Source organism: Nomascus leucogenys, chromosome 19 (assembly GCF_006542625.1).
Source record: "Nomascus leucogenys isolate Asia chromosome 19, Asia_NLE_v1, whole genome shotgun sequence".
NCBI classification, from domain to species: domain Eukaryota; kingdom Metazoa; phylum Chordata; class Mammalia; order Primates; family Hylobatidae; genus Nomascus; species Nomascus leucogenys.
The window spans coordinates 36988081-37012692 of record NC_044399.1 but is presented as its reverse complement, the minus strand read 5'-3'; the positions used below and the strand labels follow the sequence as shown (position 1 = coordinate 37012692).

The 24612-nt window shown below is 41.8% G+C and overlaps 1 protein-coding gene across 3 annotated transcripts in view; it reads left to right on the top strand.

Moving 5' to 3' along the window:
- Positions 1–24612, top strand: part of TAOK1 (TAO kinase 1) — a 171301-nt gene that overhangs the window by 120397 nt on the left and 26292 nt on the right. For all 3 annotated transcript variants that reach the window (XM_030800351.1, XM_030800352.1, XM_030800353.1), the window contains 5 exons: positions 1973–2107; positions 7746–7982; positions 10720–10848; positions 17664–17867; positions 22797–23036. In XM_030800351.1, the coding sequence (XP_030656211.1) occupies positions 1973–2107; positions 7746–7982; positions 10720–10848; positions 17664–17867; positions 22797–23036 (945 nt within the window). The remainder of the gene's footprint in view (positions 1–1972; positions 2108–7745; positions 7983–10719; positions 10849–17663; positions 17868–22796; positions 23037–24612) is intronic.

The window sequence follows — 24612 nt, the reverse complement described above, 5'->3', positions numbered from 1 at the left end:
AAAATATCTAAAATAGGCAAATTCATAGTGACAGAAAGTAGGTTAGGAGTTACCAGAGACTGGGTGGAAGTCAAAAGAGAGAGTTATTGCTAATGGATGCAGAGTTTCTGTTTGGGTTGATGAAAAAGTTTTGGAAGTAATAGGTGATAGCTGTACAACATTGAGAGTATAATTAATACCACTTAAAAATGGTTAAAATGGGCTGGGCACTGTGGCTCATTTCTATAATCCCAGCACTTGGGGAGGCTGATTCAGGAGTATCACTTGAGGCCAGGAGTTCAAGACCAGCCTGGGCAACATAGGGAGACCCCATCTGTTAAAAAAAAAAAAAAGCCAGGTGTGGCATATGTCTGTGGCCCCAGCTACTCAAGAGGCTGATTAGTGGAGGCCCACTGAGTAGTGGAGGATCAGTTGAGCCTGGGAGATCAAGGCTGCAGTGAGCCTTGATCGTACCACTGCACTGCATTCTGGGCAACAAAATGGAGACCCTGTCTCAAAAAAAAAAAAAAAAGATTATTCCCACAATTAATTGGTTGCTACTTAACTGATGTTCTCTTCAGCTAACAAATTGAGTTCAGGGAAAGATATCAGTCCTTCAGTTTTTTACACTGTTTTTGTTTTTGCTTATTTTGGACAGATGGCAGAAGTATTATAAAGATAGCTCCATTGCTTCCAAAACCCAAGAGCCTTTGAGCAATTAATTTTCTGCCACTCCTATTTAAAACATTGACTATATTGGCTACATGTTTCATCAGCTTTGTTTTCAAGTTATGTTAAAGCTTTTCAATTTTGCATATAATCAGTAGGATATAAATCTAGTCATGTGCCAGGCACAGTGACTCACACCTGTAATCCCAACACTTTGGGAGGCCAAGGCAGGCAGATTGCTTGAGCCCAGTAGTTCAAGACCAGCCTGGGCAACATGGCAGAACTCCATCTCTACAAAAAATACAAAAGTTAGCTGGGCATGGTAGTGCATGCCTGTGGTCCCAGCTACCTGGGAGGCTGAGGTGGGAGGATCACTTGAGCCCAGGAAGTTGACACTGCGGTGAGCCATTGAGTGTACCACTGCACTCCAACCTGGGTGACAAAGTGAGATCCTGTCTCAGACAACAAACTAATCAATCAGTCAACTAGTCATGTGCATTTTCTTATCCTGAGTCTGTGTACTATTTTATGCCCTGTACAAATAATTTCTTCTAATTCTAATTATATTTAAAATAAAGCTGGACATATTGGCTTCCACCTTTCATTCCACTGCACTTTGGAAGGCCAGGGAGGGAGGATTGCTTGAGCCCGGGAGTTCTAGACCAGCCTCGTCAACATAGGGAGACCTTGTTTCTAAAAAAATAAAACTAGCCTGGCCTGATGGCCCGTGCCTGTAGTTCCAGCTTCTCAGGAGTCTGAGGTAGGCAGATCGTTTGAGCTTGGAAGGTTGAAGCTACAGTGAGCTATGGTCACACCACTGTACTCCAATCTGGGTGACACAGTGAGACCCTGTTTCTTTTTTTTTTTTTTTTTTTTTTTTTTTTTGAGATGGAGACTCGCTCTGTCGCCCAGGCTGGAGTGCAGTGGCGCAATCTCAGCTCATTGCAAGCTCTGCCTCCCGGGTTCACGCCATTCTCCTGCCTTAGCCTCCCGAGTAGCTGGGACTACAGGCGCCCGCCACCACGCCCGGCTAATTTTTTGTATTTTTAGTAGAGACGGAATTTCACCGTGGCCTTGATCTCCTGACCTCGTGATCCGCCCGCCTCGGCCTCCCAAAGTGCTGGGATTACAAGCGTGAGCCACCGCGCCCGGCCGAGACCCTGTTTCTAAAAAAAAAAGAAAAGACCAGCATTTCTACTTTTTGGTTTTGCTTTATAAATTATGTCTTTGAGATTTATTGATCAAGTTGTCTTTAAACTTTAATTTCCATAAAGATTCAAAGAAACTGTTCACCTTACATAGTATTGTCTTTTTTTTTGCCTAGGAGGAAGAAAATTACAGAGAAGAGGGAGATCCTAGAACAAGAGCATCAGATCCACAATCTCCACCCCAAGTATCTCGTCACAAATCACACTATCGTAATCGAGAACACTTTGCTACTATACGGACAGCATCACTGGTATGTACTTCCCCGAATTAGAGATAAATATTTTTCATGTGGGACCTTGGCAATAAACTCAAGTATAGCTATATATTGTTTTGTATTTGGGTTTTATTTTGCGAAATACTCATTTAATATTTAAGTGCCTATTATGAGAAAGGTGTTATTCAAAGAACTCTGAGAAATGTTAAACTAACAATGTCTTCATGACATGTACACAAAAAACGAGTATGTTAGAATATCTTAAATACTTAAGATAACTACAAGGCACTAAACAGGAATTCAGATAACTTTTGATTAGGAGCATAAATGAAGTATTTATGAAATAAATAGTTTGAGTATTTAAAATTAGTTAGATTTAGGCACAGCAGGGAGAGGAGAAATGAGTGGTATTTCCATATAAGAAGAATGTGGGCCAGGCGCAGTGACTCACACGTGTAATCCCAGCACTTTGGGAGGCCGAGGCGGGCGGATCACGAGGTCAGGAGATCGAGACCATCTTGGCTAACATGATGAAACCCCATCTCTACTAAAAATACAAAAAATTAGCCGGGCGTGGTGGCGGGAGCCAGTAGTCCCAGCTACTTGAGAGGCTGAGGCAGGAGAATGGCGTGAACCTGGGAGGCAGAGCTTGCGGTGAGCAGAGATCATGCCACTGTACTCCAGCCTGGGCGACAAAGCAAGACTCCGTCTTAAAAAAAAAAAAAAAAAAAGAATGTGGACAGTAAGGAAATATATTGTGTGAGGCTAACCAGAAAGAGGGGAATATTGGAAATGGTAAGCAGTGCAATTTGTTATACTCTAAATGTCATTCTGATTTTCCAAATAATATGGATTATCTGTTCATTACAAGGATGCTATAATGGGGCACTTAAAATCCTAATCAGACAGATAAGTAAAACCAAAGCATGATAAAGGATACTAAGGATACAACAAAATTACATTAAGATACCATAAGAAAAGTAGGCTATTAGAAAACATAATGGAAAGGCTGGGTGTGGTCACTCATGCCTGTAATTGTAGCACTTTGGGAGGCTGAGGTGGGCTGATCACTTGAGCTCATGAGTTTGAGACCAGCCTGGGCAACCTGGTGAAACCCCATCTCTACAAAAAATACAAAATTCAGGCGGGGTGCGGTAGCTCACACCTCTAATCCCAGCAATTTGGGAGGCTGAAGTAAGTAGATTGACTGAGGTCAGGAGTTCGAGACCAGCCTGGCCAACATGGCGAAACCCTGTCTCTGCTAAAACTAGAAAAATTAGCTGGGCATGGTGGTGTGCGCCTGTAATCCCAGCTATTCGGGAGGCTGAGGCTGGAGAATCGCTTGAACCCGGGAGGCGGAGGCTGCAGTGAGCTGAGATTGTCCCTCTGCACTCCAGCCTGGGTGACAGAGGTAGACCCTATCTCAAAAAAAAAAAAAAAATTTCAGCCGGGTATCATGGCATGTGCCTGTAGTCCCATATACTTGGGAGACTGAGTCAGGAGGATTGATTGAGCCCAAGAGATGGAGGTTGCAATGAGCCGAGATCACGCCACTGTACTCCAGCCTGGGTGACAGTGCCAGACCTTGTCTCAAAGAAAAAAAGGAAGGAAAGAAAAGAAGAGCGAGAGAAAAGAAAGGAAGGAAGAAACGAAAAGAAGGAAGGAAGGAAATGAGGCGAGGCGTAGTGGCTCACACCTGTAATCCCAGCACTTTGGGAGGCTGAGGCGGGTGGATCAACTGAGGTCAGGTTTTGAGACCAACCTGGCCCACATGGTGAAACCTCATCTCTACTAAAAAATACAAAAATTAGCTGGGCGTGATGGCGGGCACCTGTAATCCCGGCTACCTGGGAGGCTGAGGCAGGAGAATTGCTTGAACCCAGGAGGTGGAGGTTGGAGTGAGCTGAGATTGCACGATTACACTCCAGCCTGGGTGTCAGAGCGAGACTCTGTATCAAAAACTGAAAAATAAAAAAAAGAAAAGAAAATATGATGGGGGAAAAGAAGATATGATAGCTATCTGACTTCTGAACTATGTAATAATCAGATGTTATAAATCCTATGCTGTAGTTCATGAATCTGTATGACAGGTGGGGTCGGGAACGTAGTACCTTACCATAAGTCAGGTTATTCCTACTATTCTGCAACATGTAAATAACGCTTTGAACAGAGCAAGTGGTAAAGATTGCTTAATTTTTGCATGACTGTTTTGATAAATATGTTGAGAAGGACCAGCTCAAAGGAAAACCTCTTGGTAACTTGGCATAAGTTAAATGTTTCCCAAGAAAGTGTTCTCTCCCAAAGTTTGGCTTCCTCGTATCAATTAAGGGCATTTTAAATTTATGGATTTAATGAATCAAAAATCTGAAAAAGATTTATATTTTTAAAGCCAGTAGTTTCATTTACTTCACTTAAAATATTCAGAGCATAAGTAGTTTTTTAATACTACTTATATTATAAGTAGTATTAAATATTAAATATGTTAAATATAAGTATTAAATATTAGTATTAAATATAAGTAGTATTAAATATTAAATATAAATAGTATTAAATATTAGTATTAAATATAAGTAGTATTAAATATTAAATACTTATATTAAATATAAGTATTTAATACTACTTATATTATTCATTGTAAGTGCTATATACCATAACTTAGTCTACCTTCTTCTGCCTTGGATTTTTTTCATACAATAAAATGCACAGATCTTAGGTACTCAATTTGAAGAGTTTTTACAATTCTATACACCTGCCTTAATCGTCTGAAAGAAGATACAGTTATCCCTCAGTATCTGTGAGGGATTGGTTCCAGGACCCTCCACAAATCCCAAAATCCACCGATAACCCAAGTCACTTATATAAAATGGTGGGACGGGCAGAGTGGCTGACAGCTCTAATCCCAGCACTTTGCGAGGCCAAGGCAGGCAGATCACTTGAGGTCAGGAGTTCGAGGTCAGGAGTTCGAGACCAGCCTGGCCAACATGGTGAAACCCCATCTCTACTAAAAATACAAAAATTAGCCGAGCGTGATGGCAGGCGCCTGTAATCCCAGCTACTCGGGAGGTTGAGGCAGGAGAATTGTTTTAACCTGAGAGGCAGGGGTTGCAATGAGCTGAGATTGTGCCATTGCACTGCAGCCTGGGGGACAAGAGCGAGACTTCATCTCAAAAAATAAAAAAAAGAAATCAGGAGTTCGAGACCAGCCTGGCCAACATGGTGAAACCCTGTCTCTGCTAAAAATACAAAAAATTAGCTGGGTATGGTGGTGCATGCCTGTAGTCCCAGCTACTCAGGAGCCTGAGGTGGGAGAATCACTTAAACCTAGGAGGCAAAGGCTGCAGTGAGCCGAGATCGTGCCACTGTACTTCAGCGTGGGCAACCCACCAACCCTGTCTTTGAAAAAGAATTGAAAACGTTATCAACAAGATGAAAGATAACAAGTATTGGCAAAAAGGGGAACTGTTACACATTGTTGTGATAACCTAAATTAGTATGGCCATTTTGGAAAATGGTGTGGAGGTTCCTCAAGAAACTAAAAATAGAACTACCGGCTGGGCACGGTGGCTCACGCTTGTAATCCCAGCACTTTGGGAGGCCGAGGCGGGTGGATCACGAGGTCAGGAGATCGAGACCACGGTGAAACCCCGTCTCTACTAAAAAGATACAAAAAAATTAGCCGGGCGTGGTGGCGGGCGCCTGTAGTCCCAGCTACTCGGAGAGGCTGAGGCAGGAGAATGGCATGAACCCAGGAGGCGGAGCTTGCAGTGAGCCGAGATTGCACCACTGCACTCCAGCCTGGGTGACAGAGCGAGACTCCGTCTCAAAAAAAAAAAAAAAAAAAAAAAAAAAAAGAACTACCATATGATCCAGTAATTCCACTTCTGGGTACATATTTAAAGGAACTGAAATTAGTATGTTGAAGGGATATCTGCACTCCCATGTTCATTGCAGCATTATTCACAATAGCTAAGTCATGGAATCAACCTAAGTTCCTATCAGTGGATGAGTGGATAAAGAAAATGTAGCATATATACACAATGGAATACCATTCAGCCTTAAAAAGGAAAAATCCTGTTATTTGCAAGAACATGAATGAGTCTGGAGGATTATGCTAAGTGAAATAAGGCAAGCACAGAAAGACAGATACCACATGATCTCACTTTTATGTGGAATCTAGAAAAATAAAGTTGAACTCATAGAATAGAGGTAGAGAGTAGAGTGATAGTTACTAGAATTTAGGGAGAGAGAGAAATGAGTTGTTGATCAAAATGTACAAAGTTTCAGAAAGATAGGAGGAATAGGTTTGGAGATCTTTTGCATGGCCAGGTGACTATAGTCAACAATAATATATTGAATATTTTGAAATAACTAAAAGTAAATCTCAAATGTCTCACCATAAAAAATGATGCATAAGGAAGGTGATGGATATGTTAATTTGATTTAATTTAATATGTTGAATACGTATATCAGTATATCACATGTACTCCATAAATGTATACAGTTATGATTTGTCAATCAAAACATTAACATTTTTTAAAGCCATTGAAAACAGGTACTCAGACAAGTGCATGTACACACAGTCACAGCAGCAGTTTTCACAGTAGCCAAAAGATGGAAAGAACACAAATGTCCATCAATGGATGAGTGGATAAACAAATTGTGCTATATATGTACAGTGGAATTTTATTCAGCTATAAAAGGAAATGAAATACCGATACATACTACAACATGGATAAACTTCAAAAACATGCTAAGTGAAAGAAACCAGCTATAAAAACTCATATATTATATGACACTACTTATATGAAATATGCAGAATAGGTATATCTATAGAGACAAAAAGCAGATTGATGGTTACCAGGAGGGGAGAATGGAGAGCAACTGCTTAATAGGTAAGGGATTTTCTTCTGAGGTGATAAACATGCTTCATAACTAGATAAAGGTGATAGTTGCATGGCCTGGTAAATATACTAAACATATTGAATTGTTCATTTTAAGGTGATTAATTTTATGTCATGTGTATTTTATATTGATTTTTAAATTGAGGTTTGTTTGTTTTTTTCTTTGTGGTCAGTGTTTTTTGTGTCCTGCCCAAGAAGTATTTGCTTACTCCAAGGTTATAAAGATATTTTGTGTTTCTGCTTTCTGATTCTGGGTTTTACATTCAGGTCAAATGATCCTTCTCAAATTAATTTTTATATATGACATAAGTGATATAGGGAGTCAAGGTTTATTTGTTTTTTTCTACGTAAAGAGCCAGTTGTTTCAGCAGGATTTGCTAAAACACTATCCTCTGAATTAACTTGACTTTCTTGGTAGAAAAATCAGTTGAACATATGTGGATCTCTTTCTAGTCTTTATTCTATTTCCTTGATCTACTTAGCCTATCTTAAAGCCAGTACCACGTTGTCTTGATTACTATAGTGCTGCATGTCCTCCAAATATTTTTTTTTCCTCAAGATTGTTTTGGATATTCTATGTTCTTTTATATCCCCATATAAATTTTAGAACCAGTCAATTTCTTTAAAAGACTTGTTGGAAATTTCCTTGGAATCTGCTAACATTGGGATATTTTACACTAATTCCCTACTTAGTTAATATAGAATGGTCTAAAACGCTTTTCAAAGAGGAATGTTTTATTTTCTTCTTTTCCTTCCATTATTTGTATGTCTAGGTTACAAGGCAAATGCAAGAACATGAGCAGGACTCTGAGCTTAGAGAACAAATGTCTGGCTATAAGCGAATGAGGCGACAACATCAAAAGCAACTGATGACTCTGGAAAATAAGCTAAAGGCTGAGATGGATGAACATCGCCTCAGATTAGACAAAGATCTTGAAACTCAGCGTAACAATTTTGCTGCAGAAATGGAGAAACTTATCAAGAAACACCAGGCTGCTATGGAGAAAGAGGTGGCTTATTCAGTATTATTACTTTGCTTATTTTAGGTTTTGAATGTATCAGAATTAACCAACATGGCAGTTTGATGTTAGCGTATCTGTTCCCATGAACCAAGCAAATTGGGGAAAAGGAGAAGCATTTATGTGACTTATATAAAGGTTTCTGTAAATTGATATTACAAAAAAGGGTGGCACCTGTGTGTTTTATCTCTCACTAATTTTGTGTGTGCATCATTTAAAACAAATCAGTCTTAAAACTATTCATTGGAGTAGTCCACTTTATAGTTTTTGTAATAGCCAACAAAATTTTGAGTCTGAAAAATTGATGTGTTTTAATATCAAGTACTAGGTCTGGGAACTAATAAGACATGGGACCATTTCCTGATTCTTGATAGTTTTATAGTGTCACAATAGGTAAGTTACTCAGTTATTTTAAGCTTTTCATTTCCTGATTATCTGAGGAGTTTGCTAAATCTCCTATCATTAGGTGATTTAGGTCTCAAAAAGTCATTTTTATTCTCTTTTTTGTATTTTTTGGAAACTACCCTTGAATTTCTGGCAGCATTTTAATATCAGAATGATTTAAGATTACTGTAATAAATACAGATAATGTTGGAGATTATAAGTTATGAAAGATTCAGATTCAGATTGAGTTCATTTGGTTATTGACAAATAATTGTCATTATTTTACATAATAAAAGTTTAGTTTTTAGGATTTTTGTTATGTGAAACCTTTTCTTATAATGTTTTTGGTGTCCCATTATTTTACTTTTTTTTGATAGCCATGTTTGTCAAGTAGAAGGCAGACTTCTCAGTAAATTCACACAATATCATTAAAATATGTCCAGGTAGTCTGCAGTGAGGCATTATTTATCATAGCTACCCTCTTCTCCCTTTTCACAAAAAAAGAACCATTCTTATAGTAGTAGGGACTTCGACAAAATAATTTATAGTATAAATAAATATTTGATTTTGAAATAATTTGATGAAACAACGTATACATATTTAAAATCCTCTGGGCATTGGATATTTTCATTTTTTTTATTTTTTATTTTATTTTTATTATTTTTTGAGACAGAATCTCCCTCTGTTGCCCAGGCTGGAGTGCAGTGGCATGATCTCAGCTCACTGCAACCTCTGCTCTCCAAGTTCAAACAATTCTCCTGCCTCAGCCTCCCAAGTAGCTGAGACTACAGGTGCATCTACCATGCCTGACTAATTTTTCATCTACCATGCCTGGCTAATTTTTATATTATTTTTATTTTAGTAGAAAAGGGGTTTCACCATGTTAATCAGGCTGGTCTTCAAATCCCTGACCTCAGGTGACCTTCCTGCCTTGGCCTCCCAAAGTGCTGGGATTATAGGTGTGAGCTACCACACTTGACAGATACTATTTTTAATAGCTTGGGAAAAGGCGATATGAACATATTTAGGAAAACAGTTCCTGAAGCAGATATGCAATGTGGTAACAAATTTGTTTTAAAAGTATATAACCAGGATGGGTGCAGTGGCTCACACCTGTAATCTCACCACTTTGGGAGGCCGAGGTGAGAAGATTAGTTGAGCCCAGGAGTTCAAGACCAGCCTGGGCAACATAGGAAGACTCTGTCTCCACAAAAAAAAAAATAAATTAGCTGAGCATGGTGGCATACGCCTGTAGTTCCAGCTACTCAGGAGGCTGAGGTGGGAAGATCACTTGAGCTCAGGAGGAGGCTGCCATGAGCCATGATTGTACCACTGCACTCCAGCCTGGGTGACAGAGTGAGACCCTGTAACATATTTTTTGAGACAGGCACTCGCCATGTTACCCAGCTGGTCTTGAACTCCTGGGCTAGGTGATCCTCCCACCTCAGCCTCTCAAAGTGTTGGGATTACAGGTATGAGCCACAATACCTACTTAATTATATACATACAAATATATGGGTGTATGTGTATGTGTGTGTGTTTGAGACATGAACATTTATATAAAAAATTAGAGGCCAGGCACGGTGGCTCACGCCTGTAATCCCAGCACTTTGGGAGGCCGAGGTGGGTGGATCACCTGAGCTCAGGAGTTCAAGACCAGCTTGGCCAACATGGCGAAACCCCATCTCTTCTAAAAATACAAAAATTAGCCAGGTGTGGTATCACACACCTGTAGTCTCAGCTACTCGGGAGGCTGAGGCAGGAGAATCACTTGAACCTGGGAAGCGGAGGTTGCAGTGACCGAGCTCGTGCCACTGCACTGCAGCCTGGGTGACAGAGCAAGACTCCATCTCAAAAATAATAATTTTAAAAAAAGAAAAAATTACAAAAGATATGCACCAAAATGTTTACATTGGTTATCTCTGGATGCCAAAATTATGTAAGATGTTTCTTGTTTTTCTGTATTTTGTCAATGTTCTACAATGAACATGTATTGCATATAGAATCAGAAATAAAATATAGCGTTTGTTTTGTTTTACTGAGGGATCGAGGGTTGGGAGGAGGGTATACTTCTGTTAAATGAAATAAAAAGTCGACAACATTTTTGACCCTGTAAGAGATCAACATTTCAAAAATGAGTTTCATCTTACTGATTCTATGAAGTTCAAATGATAAGGATGCCAAGTAGCACGTTTATAATTTGGTTTAGTCTTTTATTTTGGTAATGTTTCTACTGATTTCTTGTTCTTGGAAAATATAAGATATTCTTAGTGATGTGTATTAAACCGCTACTTTAAATCTATCTACTTAACTAAATTTGATTCATTTTTTAAACTTCATATAGGCTAAAGTGATGTCCAATGAAGAGAAAAAATTTCAGCAACATATTCAGGCCCAACAGAAGAAAGAACTGAATAGTTTTCTCGAGTCCCAGAAAAGAGAGTATAAACTTCGAAAAGAGCAGCTTAAAGAGGTACTTATGTCACAAAACTTTTCAAGTAAATTTTCTGCTTATTAATTATATCCAATGGTGACCAACTCATAGAAGCATTAGGATAAAATTATCTTTTGTTGTTTGTGGTCACTGAATGGGTATTAGTTTAAATGATGACATTGATTATAATCAGTTACCCTTAACTGAGTTATTTAGTTGAGTAGGATCTAAAATGAATCATTCCTGAAAATGTACTTTTTTAATGTTTTTATTTTTTATTCATTTATTTATTTTTGAGACAGAGTCTCGCTCTGTCACCCAGGCTCGAGTGCAGTGGCGTGTTCTCGGCTCACTTCAAGCTCCGCCTCCTGGGTTAACGCCATTCTCCTGCCTCAGCCTGCCGAGTAGCTGGGACTACAGGCGCCTGCCACCACGCCTGGCTAATGTTTGTTATTTTTTTAGTGGACACGGGGTTTCACCATGTTAGCCAAGATGGTCTCGATCTCCTGACCTTGTGATCCGCCTGCCTCAGCCTCCCAGAGTGCTAGGATTACAGGCACGAGCCATCGCGCCTGGCCTTATGTTTTTATTTTTATGTATTTTTTGAGACAGTCTTATTCTGTTCCATGGGCCGGAGGGCAGTGGCACAATCATAGCTCACTGCAGCTTCAACCTCCCATGCTCAAGCAGTCCTGCCTTAGCCTTCCAAGTAGCTGGGAACACAAGCACGCACCACCACTCCTGGCTGATTTTTAAATTTATTTTTTGTAGAGACAGGGTCTTGCCATATTGCCCAGTCTGGTCTCAAACTCCTGGGCTCAAGCAGTCTGCCTACCTCGGCTTCCCAAAGTGCTGGGATTATAGGCATAAGCCACCGTACCTGATCACATTATTACTTTAAAAGTAAACAATAATGTCTTACTTTTGGATCAGAAGATTATAATAATTTGTTTTTATGCCAATTTAAATGTAGAATAAGAATAAGGGGGATATATGCTTATCAGGTTTTTTTTTTAAGTAGAATATGCTGATTATTTCTTTGTGGCTACAGGGTTTCATATTTGTTTGCCCTTTCTTGTGCTGCCCGCCCCCCCGTTTTTTTGAGATGGAAGTCTCTGTCGTACAGGCTGGAGTGCAGTAGTGTGATCTTGGCTCACTGCAGCCTCCCCTCCCCCCAGGTTGAAAGGATTCTCCTGCCTCAGCCCCCTGAGTAGCTGGGATTACAGGTGTGTGCCACCATGCCTGGCTAATTTTTATGTATTTTTTTAGTAGAGACAGGGTTTCACCATGTTAGCCAGGCTGGTCTCAAACTCCTGACCTCAGACAATCTACCCACCTCGGCCTCCCAAAGTGCTGGGATTACAAGAGTTAGCCACCATTCCCGGCTCTTGTGCTGGTTTTTGTTTGTTTGTTTGTTTGTTTGGTTGGTTGGTTTGGTTTGGTTTGGTTTGGTTTGGTTTGGTTTGAGATGGAGTCTCACTCTGTTGCCCAGGCTGGGGTGCAGTGGCATGATCTCGGCTCACTGCAACCTTTGCCTCCTGGGTTCAAGTGATTCTCCTGCCTCAGCCTCTTGAGTAGCTGGCATTACAGGCAACTGCCAGCACGCCTGGCTGACTTTTGTATTTTTAGTAGAGACGAGGGTTTCACCATGTTGGCCAGGCTGGTCTTGAGCTCCTGACCTCGTGATCCACCTGCCTTGGCCTCCCAAAGTGCTGGGATTACAGGCGTGAGCCACAACACCCAGCCGACAACTTTTTTTTTTTTTTTTTTTTTTTGAGACAGAGTCTTGCTCTGTCACCCAGGCTGGAGTACAGTGGCACAATCTCAGCTCACTGCAAGCTCTGCCTCCCAGATTCACACCATTCTCCTGTCTCCGGCTCCCGAGTAGCTGGGACTACAGGCACCCGCCACCACGCCCGGCTAATTTTTTGTATTTTTGGTAGAGACAGGATTTCACCATGTTAGCCAGGATGGTCTCGATCTCCTGACCTCATGATCTGCTCGCCTTGGCCTCCCAGAGTGCTGGGATTACAGGCGTGAGCCACCGTGCCTGGCCCGACAACTTCTTAAAGAGGATCATTATTCAGGATAGTCACTAGGACAGAAAAATGATTATGTCTTTTAATTTACCCCCCCCGTCTTACAGGATGATTGAAATTTTTAGTTCATATAATTAATTAGCATACTGTGATACATCAATTGATTTTGATAAAATAAGTATAATCAATTTGATATTAATGATTTTTGTTTGTGTAGGAATTTGCCTTATAATCAGATATGTATGTCTTGTTGTGTACATATTGGTGGCACAAAGACTTGCTCTATACCTTGCCAAGTGAGCTTCATTGATAAGATTTTTCCAACTCTAAATGGTATAATTTGCAGTATATTCCCATGACTGTAATTCAAAAGCCAAACTCTATACTGGAAGTTTGAGTTTGAAACAATAGTAAATAGAGTTTCCAACTATAAATAAATCTCCAACAAAATGCAGTTGTTTTGTTTTCCAGTGAAATGAGACTTCAGCTTTATGGATTAGTTTGTTTAGATAATCCTTTAGGCATATACCATATAGTCAAACAAATAAATTCATTTTCTTTTAGAAGCTAAGTTTTTATGTATGTATTTGTGTTCATTTAGAATAATGATTCTCAGTAGAGAGGAAGGGACATATCAGAGTCTTGGAGGGGAGAGTTCCCTGGCAGAAGATTTTGAAAAAGATACCCAGGTATGGCCAGGCACGGTGGCTCACCCCTGTCATCCCAGCACTTTGGGAGGCTGAGGCAGGCAAATCACAAGGTCAGGAGTTTGAGACTAGCCTGCCCAATATGGTGAAACACCGTCTCTACTAAAAATAAAAAAAAATTAGCCGGGCATGGTGGCACATACCTATAATCCCAGCTACTCAGGAGGCTGAGGCAGGAGAATTGCTTGAACCCGGGAGACAGAGGTTGCAGTGAGCCGAGATCGTGCCACTGCACTCCAGCCTGGGTGACAGAGCGAGACTCCGTCTCAAAAAATAAATTTAAAAAAATTAAAAAATTAGATAGGCATGGTGGCACACAACTGTCATCCCAGCTACACAAGAGGGTGAGGCAGGAGAATCCCTGTAACCTGGAAGGTGGAGGTCGCAGTGAGCTGGGCCACTGCACTGCAGCCTGAGCGACAGAGCTAGACTCTGCCTCGAAAAAGAAAAAGATAACCAGGTATATAGTCTACATGTATGCCCATGGTATTCTTTTCTCTTCCCATAGCGTGCATACACATAAACTCTTAAGTACTAATTTATGTGCTTTTTATTTGTATGTGTTTGAATATTTTATTAACTAAAGAGAAAGGCCATGAATGAGGTCTAGTAGTCTCTGAAAAATGATCCTATACAAAGAAAGATGAGCTATTAGCTGGGCGTGGTGGCTCACGCCTGTAATACCAGCACTTTGGGAGGCCAAGGAGGGCGGATCACGAGGTCAGGAGATCGAGACCATCCTGGCTAACACGGTGAAACTCCGTCTCTACTAAAAATACAAAAAATTAGCCAGGCGTGGTGGCAGGCACCTGTAGTCCCAGCTACTCGGGAGGCTGAGGCAGGAGAATGGTGTGAACCTGGGAGGCAGAGCTTGCAGTGAGCCGAGACTGTGCCACTGCACTCCAGCCTGGGCGACAGAGCGAGACTCCGTCTCAAAAAAAAAAAAAAGAAAAAGAAACTTGAGCTATTTATATTCTGAACAATGTTGATGGTGTTTTGTTTTGTTTTTTTGAGACAGGGTTTCGCTCTGTCACCCAGGCTGGAGTGCAGTGGCACAACACTGCTCACTGCAGCCTTGACCTCCCAGGCTGAAGCAGTTTTCCCGCCTCAGCCTCCCAAGTAGTTGGGACCACAGACTCACACCACCATGCCCAGCTAATTTTATAATTTATTTTTTGTAGAAACAGTGTTGCCATATTCTCCAAACTGGTCTCAAACTCCTGGGCTCAAGCAATCCTCCGGCCTTGGCTTCCCAAAGTGCTGGGATTACAGACGGATGTGAGCCACCAAGCCTGGCCACAGAATGCTAATACTAGTATATTTTTTACCAAAAGAGTATCAAGGCCAGAGTGTGGGTGGCACATGCTTGTAACAGCACTTTGGGAGGCTGAGATGGGAGGATCGCTTGAGCCCAGGAGTTCAAGACCAGCCTGGGCAACATGTTGAGACCCTGTGTCTAGCAAAAAAAAAAAAAAAAATTCATTAGCCAGGCATGGTGGGACACACCTGTGGTCCTAGCTACTCAGTAGTCTGAGGTGGGAAGATCACTTGAACCTGGGAGGTCCATGCTGCAGGGAGCTGAATTCATGCCAGTGCATTCCAGCCTGGGTCACAGAGTGAAATTTGATCTAACAAAAAAAAAAAAAAAATTCTACAGTTTGCTCCATTGAGTATATTGCCAGTTTTTTCACATTGCTCAATATAAATGCATTCTTATTGAGATAGTTTATGAGCTGGTATGTAAAACAGTGTGGAAAATCATTAATTTTGATTTGTTCAGCAGTTATTAATGCTGAAAATTAAATACCATTCATAAAGTAGGTCTCTATTCTCCCATGGTTTTGTTTATTTTCCATATAATTTCCAGTTTTCTTATGTTGAGTCCTTCCATAATTTTGCCAAAAACTTAGCATCAAGGATGTCAAAAACCAAGAAGCAAGATGTTTAACTGTATTTGTGTCCTAGTTCACTCGTGATTTTTACCTGAAAGTACTATCTTCTGTCTCTTCTTGGGAAGGTTTTAAAGAAGGGTGTGTTTTACTTTATTAATCAATCATTGTGTACTTCGAAGTTAGGAACCATCAGAAACGTGGCTGTGCAGAGACAAAAGGTACACATGTTTTCTGGTGTACATATCTCTCTTTCCTTTCCGATTGAGTGGGTAACTCAAGAAAGATCTGAAGGCCGGGCACAGTGGCTCACACCTGTAATCCCAGTACTTTGGGAGGCCGAGGTGGGCGTATCACGGGGTCAGGAGATCGAGACCATACTGGCTAACATGGTGAAATCCCATCTCTACTAAAAATATAAAAAATTAGCTGGGCATACTGGCAGATGCCTGTAATCCCAGCTACTCGGGAGGCTGAGGCAGGAGAAATCACTTGAACCCAGGAGGTGGAGGTTGCAGTGAGCCAAGATCGCACCACTATACTCCAGCCTGGGCGGCAGAGCAAGACTCTGTCTCAAAAAAAAAGAAAGATGTAAATACTACTTGCCTTCTAGAGGTCATTGCCCTGCCTGGGCATTAGAGAAGAAACACAATTAAGAAATTTATTTATTTATTTTAATTTTTATTTATTTATTTTTAAATTATTATTATTATTATTTTTTGAGACAGAGTTTTGCTCTTCTTGCCCAGGCTAGAGTGCAATGGCGTGATCTCGGCTCACTGCACTGCAACCTCCGCCTCCCAGGTTCAAGTGATTCTCCTGCCTCAGCCTCCCGAGTAGCTGGGATTGCAAGCCTGCACCACCATGCCCGGCTAATATTGTATTTCTTAGTAGAGATGGGGTTTCTCCATGTTGGTCAAGCTGGTCTTGAACTCCCGACCTCAGGTGATCTGCCCACCTTGGCCTCCCAAAGTGCTGGGATTACAGGCGTGAGCCACCGTGCCCAGCCAAGAACTTTTATTTAAAATTTACTGATGCAAAATGATAATATTCATGTAGGTAATTTTTATGGGGTTTTTGTTGTGTTGTTGTTTTTGTTTTTTTGAGACGGAGTTTCACTCTGTCACACAGACTGGAGTGCAGTGGCACAGTCTTGGCTCACTGCAACCTCTGCCTCCCAGGTTCAAGCAACTCTCCTGCTTCAGCCTCCCAAGTAGCTGAGACTCCAGGCATGCGCCACCACACCTGGCTAATTTTTTTTTTTTTTTTTTTTTTGAGACTGAGTTTCCCTCTTTTTGCCCAGGCTGGAGTGCAGTGGTGCCATCTCAGCTTACTGCAACCTCCACCTCCTGGGTTCAAACAATTCTCCGCCTCACCCTCCCAAGTAGCTGGCATTACAGGTGTGCACCACCATGCCTGGCTAATTTTGTATTTTTGGTAGAGGCGGGGTTTCTCCATGTTGGTCACGCTGGTCTCAAACTCCCAACCTCAGGTGATCTGCCCGCCTCAGCCTCCCAAAGTGCTGAGATTACAGGCGTAAGCCATTGCACCTGACCCCTGTTTTTTGTTGTTGTTGTTGGTGGTGGTTTTTTTGTTTTGTTTTGTTTTGTTTTTGAGATGGAGTCTCACCAGAGTGCAGTGGTGTGATCTTGGCTCACTGCAACCCCTGCCTCCCGGGCTCAAGCAATTCTCCTGCCTCAGCCTCCTGAGTAGCTGGGACTACAGGCCCATGCCACTGTACCCAGCTAATTTTTTTTTTTTTTTTTTTTTTTTGAGACAGAGTCTCGCTCTGTCGCCCATGCTGCAGTGCAGTGGTGAGATCTGGGCTCACTGCAAGCTCCGCCTTCCAGATTCACACCATTCTCCTGCCTCAGCCTCCCGAGTAGCTGGGACTACAGGCACCCGCCACCACGCCCAGCTAATTTTTTGTATTTTTAGTAGAGACGGGGTTTTCACCGTGTTAGCCAGGATGGTCTCGATCTCCTGACCTCATGATCTGCCCGCCTCAGCCTCCGAAAGTACTGGAATTACAGGCGTCAGCCACCGCACCCAGCCTAATTTTGTATTTTAGTAGAGACAGTTTCGCCATGTTGGCCAGGCTGGTCTCAAACTCCTGACCTCAGGTGATCCGCCCATCTCAGCCTCCAGAGTGCTGGGATTACAGGCATGAGCCACCATGCCCAGCCTGTTTTTACGTGAGTTGTTTTTTATGTTGCCAGGAGCTAAATGAAAACCAGAGTACCCCAAAAAAAGAAAAACAGGAGTGGCTTTCAAAGCAGAAGGAGAATATACAGCATTTCCAAGCAGAAGAAGAAGCTAACCTTCTTCGACGTCAAAGACAATACCTAGAGCTGGAATGCCGTCGCTTCAAGAGAAGAATGTTACTTGGGCGTCATAACTTAGAGCAGGACCTTGTCAGGGAGGTAAGTTTGAGTGATGAGAAATTTTAAATCCTTTATCAAAAGAATCTTTCCTGAAAATATTCCAATTCCATTCTAGTCTCAGGGACTTTGCACTTATACTTGCCTCTGTCTGAATCATTCTTCCCCAGATATTCACATGGATTGTTTGCTCCCTGTATATCTTTACTCAGATGTCATTTCCTCAAAATCTCTTTCTTAACCACCAAAAAAATTTTTTTTCCAAGACAGAGTCTCTCCATGTCACCAAGTATGGAGTGCAGTGGCTCCATCTTGGCTCAGTGCAACCTCCATCTCCTGGGTGCAAGTGATTTTCATGCGTCAGCCTCCCAAATAGCTAGGATTACAGGTGTGCACCACCACACCCAACTAATTTTTGTATTTTTGTAGAGATGGGCTTTCGCCAGGCTGGCCAGGCTGGTCTCAAACTCCTGGCCTCATGTGGTCTGCCCATCTCAGCCTCCCAAAGTGCTAGGATTACAAGCATGAGCTACCATGCCTGGCCTTCACCACATTCTTCTGCTTTCTTTAAATATTCTTTGCAGCCAGGTATGGTAACTGTAATCTCAACACTTTGGGAAGCCAAGGCAGGCAGATCACTTGATCCTAGGAGTTTGAGACCAGACAGGGCAACATGACAAATCCCTGTCTCTACAAAAAATATATGTATACAAAAAAATTAGCTGGGTGTTGTGGTGTGCACCTGTAGTGCCAGCTACCTGGGAGGCTGAAGCATGAATATTGCCTGAGCCCAGGAGGTTGAGGCTGCAGTGAGCCATGATCATGGCACTGCACTCCAGCCTGAGCTACAGAGCAAGACCCTGTCTCAAACACACAGACAACTAACTAAATACATATGTTCTTCCTTGCACTTCTCTTTCTCACATGAACGTGTGTGTGTTTACAAAACCATGTGTTTCTGCAGGGTAGGGAGGTTGTTCCTGACTCCCTCACTACAATGGAAGTTGTATGAAATCACAGAATTGATGCAATTTTTTATATCTCCAGTTTCTGATTCATAGTAGGCATTCAATAAATATTAACCAATCCACAAATGAAAAATTAAAAATGTTGATTTTTATTTTTTATTTTTACTTTTATTTATTTATTTATTTTGAAACAGAGTCTCGCTCTTTCGCCCAGACTGGAGTATAGTGGCAATCTCGGCTCATTGCAACCTCCGCCTCCCAGGTTCAAGCAATTCTCCTGCCTCAGCCTCTCAAGTAGCTGGGACTACAGGCGTGCATCACCACACCCAGCTAATTTTTGTATTTTTAGTAGAGACGGGGTTTTGCCATGTTGGCCTGGCTAGTCTCCAATTCCCAACCTCAGGTGATCCACCCGCCTCGGCCTCCCAAAGTGCTGGGATTACAGGCGTGAGCCACAGCGGCCAGCCTTGATTTTTACATATGAGGAAATTCACTGGGCAGTTTTTGCCTCTGACCTGAAATGGGTTCCATGAAGTGTATGTTGCCCTTAAATACATTTTTATCATCATGTAATTATTTATTGGGTAAATGTTGTAGAAACTCTTCTGCCAATGAAAACAGTTATTCTTGGCTGGGTGTGGTGGCTCATGGCTGTGATCCTAGCACTTTGGGAGGCCAAGGCAGGTGAGTCGCTTGAGGTCAGGAGTTTGAGACCAGCCCAGCCAACATAGTGAAACCCCATCTCTACTTTTAGTAGAGATACAAACAAATGAGCCAGACGAGGTGGCGGGCGCCTATAATCCCAGCTACTCAGGAGGCTGAGGCATGAGAATCAACTGAACCCAGGAGGTGGAGGTTGCAGTGAGCTGAGATCGCGCTGCTGCACTCCGGTCTGGGCGACAGAGCAAGTCCGCATCTCAGAAAAAAATGAAAAGAAAAAAATTATTCTCATTATTAGGATACCTGTGAGTATAGATAAATTTATTTCTGAGAGTGGGTTGAAATAAGCTTGTAATATAGCATAATTGTGCGAGTTTACTAAATAAATTCAAACAGTTGCATCCATTATGTAAGAAAAATGTAAAAGATTGATACATTCAATCCTAGTAATGGCATGTGTTAACAGACACTACTAGTAAGAATATAAATTGATATTGCCCCTTTGGAGCATGATTTAACAGTCGCTTTTAAAATTTAATACTCACATAGCATTTATCCATCAAATCCACTTCTAGAACTCTATCCTACAGAAATAATAACATGATTCTATGATACAGTATACATAGATATTTATTGAAACTTTGTTTATCAAAGTGAAACATGGGCTAGAGCAGTGGCTCTCACCTGTAATCCTTGAGGTCAAGAGTTTGAGGACAGCCTGGTCAACGTGGTAAAACTCTGTCTCTACTAAAAATATTTTAAAAATGAGCTGGGTGTGGTGGTGCACGCCTGTAATCCCAGCTACTCAAGAGGCTGAGGCATGAGAATTGCTTGAACCTGGGAGGCGGAGGTTGCAGTGAGCTGAAATCACACCACTGCACTCCAGCCTGGGTGACAGAGTGAGACTCTGTCTGAAAAAAAAAAAAAGTGAAACATGGAAAAACAGCTTAAATGTCCAGCCACAGAGGAATGATTGAAAGAATTAAGGCGTCACAAAGCAGTAGGTTACAATGAAACTTTAAAAATTTCTATGTACTGGCTGGGTGCAGTGGCTCACACCTGTAATTCCAACACTTTGGGAGGCTGAGGTGGGAGGATCACTTGAGGCCAGGAGTCTGAGACTATCCTGGGCAACATCGCAAGACCCTGTCTCTGCAAATTTTTTTTTTGAGACTCTGTCCCCCAGGCTGGAATGCAGTGGTGTGATCTCAGCTCACTGCAACCTTTGCCTTCCAGGTTCAAGCCATTCTCCTGCCTCAGACTCCCAAGTACCTGGGACTACAGACATGCATCACCATGGCCTGGTTAATTTTTGTATTTTTAATAGAGACTGGGTTTCACCATGTTGACCAGGTTGGTCTTGAACTCCTGACCTCAGGTGATCCGCCTGTCTCGGCCTCCCAAAGTGCTGGGACTACAGGCGTGAGCCACCGTGCCCAGCCAAAAAAATTTTTTTTAATTGGCTGAGCAGGCTGGGTAGTAGTGGCTCACGCCTGTAATCCCAGCACTTTGGGAGGCTGAGGTGGGCAGATCACGAGGTCAGGAGATCGAGACCATCCTGGCCAACATGGTGAAAACCTATCTACACTAAAGATACAAAAATTAGCCAGGCTTGCTGGCACGTGCCTGTAGTCCCAGCTACTCAGGAGGCTGAGGCAGGAAGAATCACTTGAACTCAGAAGGTGGAGGTTGCAGTGAGCCAAGTTGGTACCATTGCGCTCCAGCCTGGTTGACAAAGTGACACTCATTCTCAAAAAAAAAAAAAAAAAAAAAAAAAAAAAAAAAAAAAAAATCTTTTATGTACTGGTCTGATCCAGATACGTGTATATTATATTATTACATGAAGAAAGCTAGTTATGTGCCTAAAACGTATATTGTTGTTCAGTTTTCTTTTTTTTTTTTTTTTTTTTTTTTTTTTTTTTTTTTTGAGACGGAGTCTCGCTCTGTCGCCCAGGCTGGAGTGCAGTGGCGCGATCTCGGCTCACTGCAAACTCCGCCTCCCGGGTTCACGCCATTCTCCTGCCTTAGCCTCCGGAGTAGCTGGGACTACAGGCGCCCGCCACCGCGCCTGGCTAATTTTTTGTATTTTTTTAGTAGAGACGGGGTTTCACCGTGGTCTCGATCTCCTGACCTTGTGATCCACCCGCCTCGGCCTCCCAAAGTGCTGGGATTACAGGCGTGAGCCACTGCGCCTGGCCTCAGTTTTCAAAACTGTATGTTTTTGTAAAATAGACTAATCCGAATAAACTTGGGGAAGGTTGAGAAGCACATGCACCAAACTGTTGGCCTCTGGGGAGAGAGTCTGCAAAGGCAAAAGGAGCAAGTTTGACTTTTACATTATATATGTATGTGTTTACTTGCTTCCAATATGAAACAAAATTTTAGAATCTCTTTTAAAAAATTTTTAGACCCCTGTGAGGTCTAAAATAAAGGAATGACATTTATTGAGTACCATGTGCTAGGTATTATTCTGAGAACTTTTTGTTTATTAACTGATTCATCTTCACATTAAATCTGTGAAATAGCTATATTATTATATGCATTTGAGAAATGATGAAACTAAAGCACAATTAGTTTAAGTGAAGGTCTCACTGCTCACAAGTAGCAGAGCCAGAATTTAGAATACAGGCAGTATAGCTCTCTACTGTCCATGGTTTTTTTCTTTTGAGAGGGAGTCTCGCTCTGTCACCCAGGCTGGAGTGCAGTGGCATGATCTCGGCTCACTGCAAGCTCCGCCTCCTGAGTTCACGCCATTCTCCTGCCTCAGCCTCCCGCGTAGCTGGGACTACGGGCGCCCGCCACAATGCCTGGCTAATTTTTTGTATTTTTAGTAGAGACGGGATTTCACCCTGTTAGCCAGGATGGTCTCGATCTCCTGACCTCGTGATCCGCCCACTTCAGCCTCCCAAAGTGCTGGGATTACAGGCATGAGCCACCGTGCCCAGCTGTGTCCATGTTCTTAATCACTACACTAACCAGAGTAGACTGCGTGTAAAATAATTGAATACTGTGAAGAAATTGAAAGGATAACTTAGGAGCCCTCTTCAAATGTAAAATTAGGAAGTATACAAAAGAAGAATGTTAAACGTCTTGATATAGATTTAGTCTTAAGCTAATGGCAATACAATAATACGAATAAACAGTAAATGAATATGATAAGGAAATTTGTGCTACTAATTGCCCATTTAAAGAGGTAAAAGTCACAACCCTAATATTTACTATGCAACTATAATTGAATAACAGGGTTAATTACATCTGTTTACTGGTTATTCTGTTAATTAGGATTTTTTTCTGGCATTATACAGCAGTAAATTATACCTTTGTCTTTTGTGTTATGGATTAGGAGTTAAACAAAAGACAGACTCAGAAGGACTTAGAGCATGCCATGCTACTCCGACAGCACGAATCTATGCAAGAACTGGAGTTCCGCCACCTCAACACAATTCAGAAGATGCGCTGTGAGTTGATCAGATTGCAGCATCAAACTGAGCTCACTAACCAGCTGGAATATAATAAGCGAAGAGAACGAGAACTAAGACGAAAGCATGTCATGGAAGTTCGACAACAGCCTAAGAGTTTGAAGGTATGGTTAGCCTAAGCTTTTTGACAACAGGGAAGAGAATGAAAAGGTATCCATGTAAGCAGGAAAAGTCTTAAGATGATGTCTAGTCATAAAGAAATTAACTAAGCTTCTTTTCATTTTTAGCATCTTTGGTTGACTTTAATGTTAAATGCCTGTTGCTACAGTCTTTTGCTTATGTATTTCTCATCAGAGTACAAAAAAGTGGCCAAAACTTTTAACCATGGGAAGTGCCGGTAGATAAGAATCAAGATTCTTGTTTTAAACTTACCCAAGGGCAGGGTGCAGTGGTTCACGCCTGTAATCCCAGCACTTTAGGAGGCCAAGGCGGGTGGATCACCTGAGGTCAGGAGTTCAAGACCAGCTTGGACAACATGGTGAAACCATGTCTCTACTAAAAATACAAAAATTAGTTGGGTGTGGCGGCACATGCCTATAGTCCCAGCTACTCGGGGGGCTGAAGCAGGAAAATCCCTTGAACCCAGGAGGCAGAGGTTGCAGTGAGCCGAGAACACACCACAGCACTCCAGCCTGGGTGACAGAGCAAGACCCTGTCTCAAAAAAAAAAAAAAAAAAAAATTTTACCCAAATGTCCAAGGCCAATATTATATTCTACATGTCAACAAGCTTACCATTTGGCTTCTGTTGTTCTAAGTAAAATTTTAGAACCCTAATTTTCTGTAAATATGACTTGCACAAGATTTAAAAATATGAAAGTGCATTATAAAGTAAAAAGTTTAAAGCTGCACAGCTACTAGTTAGAAAAAAAAAAAAAAACAAGAAAAAAGTTTTCTTCTCTATGCTTGTTCCTCCAGCCACCTGGTCCATCTCCCTCCATCAAAGTCAACTCCAGTTAACAATTCTGAAGTTTTTGTTGGTTGGTTTTTGAGATGGAGTCTCGCTCTGTTGCCCAAGCTGGAGTGCAGTGGCGTGATCTTGGCTCACTGCAAGCTCTGCCTGCTGGGTTCACGCCATTCTCCTGCCTCAGCCTCCCTAGTAGCTGGGACTACAGGCGCCTGCCACCATGCCCGGCTAATTTTTTGTATTTTTAGTAGAGACGGCGTTTCACCGTGTTAGCCAGGATGGTCTCAATCTCCTGACCTCGTGATCCGCCTGCCTCGGCCTCCCAAAGTGCTGGGATTACAGGCGTGAGCCACCGCACCTGGCCCACATGAATCTTAATATACAAAACCACCCACTATAGTCTGTCATCGATGATAAGCACCTCAATTGCTCTGTACATATCCGTACATTTTAAACTTTTATTTATATTCAGTAAAGTCCAGTTTCCACAGTATTTCCTATTTAAAGCTTCCCGTGTACTCCTACCTAGCCCTTTTTATAAGCTATTTGATATTTAAACTATAAAATGGTTCTTGGTTTTATTCTGAATAACTGTGCTGGAGTACAATGAAATTCATTCACAGAGGTAATCAATGTCAAAATCTAGAAGCTATAACACACTCAATGGTATTCCCAATGCCCACCCAACTCCATTCAAACAAGCTGTTCTGAACAAAATATAGAAACAATGTTAAGATGCTTTATTGTTTTCATGTGAATGTGAGTAAAATTTCAC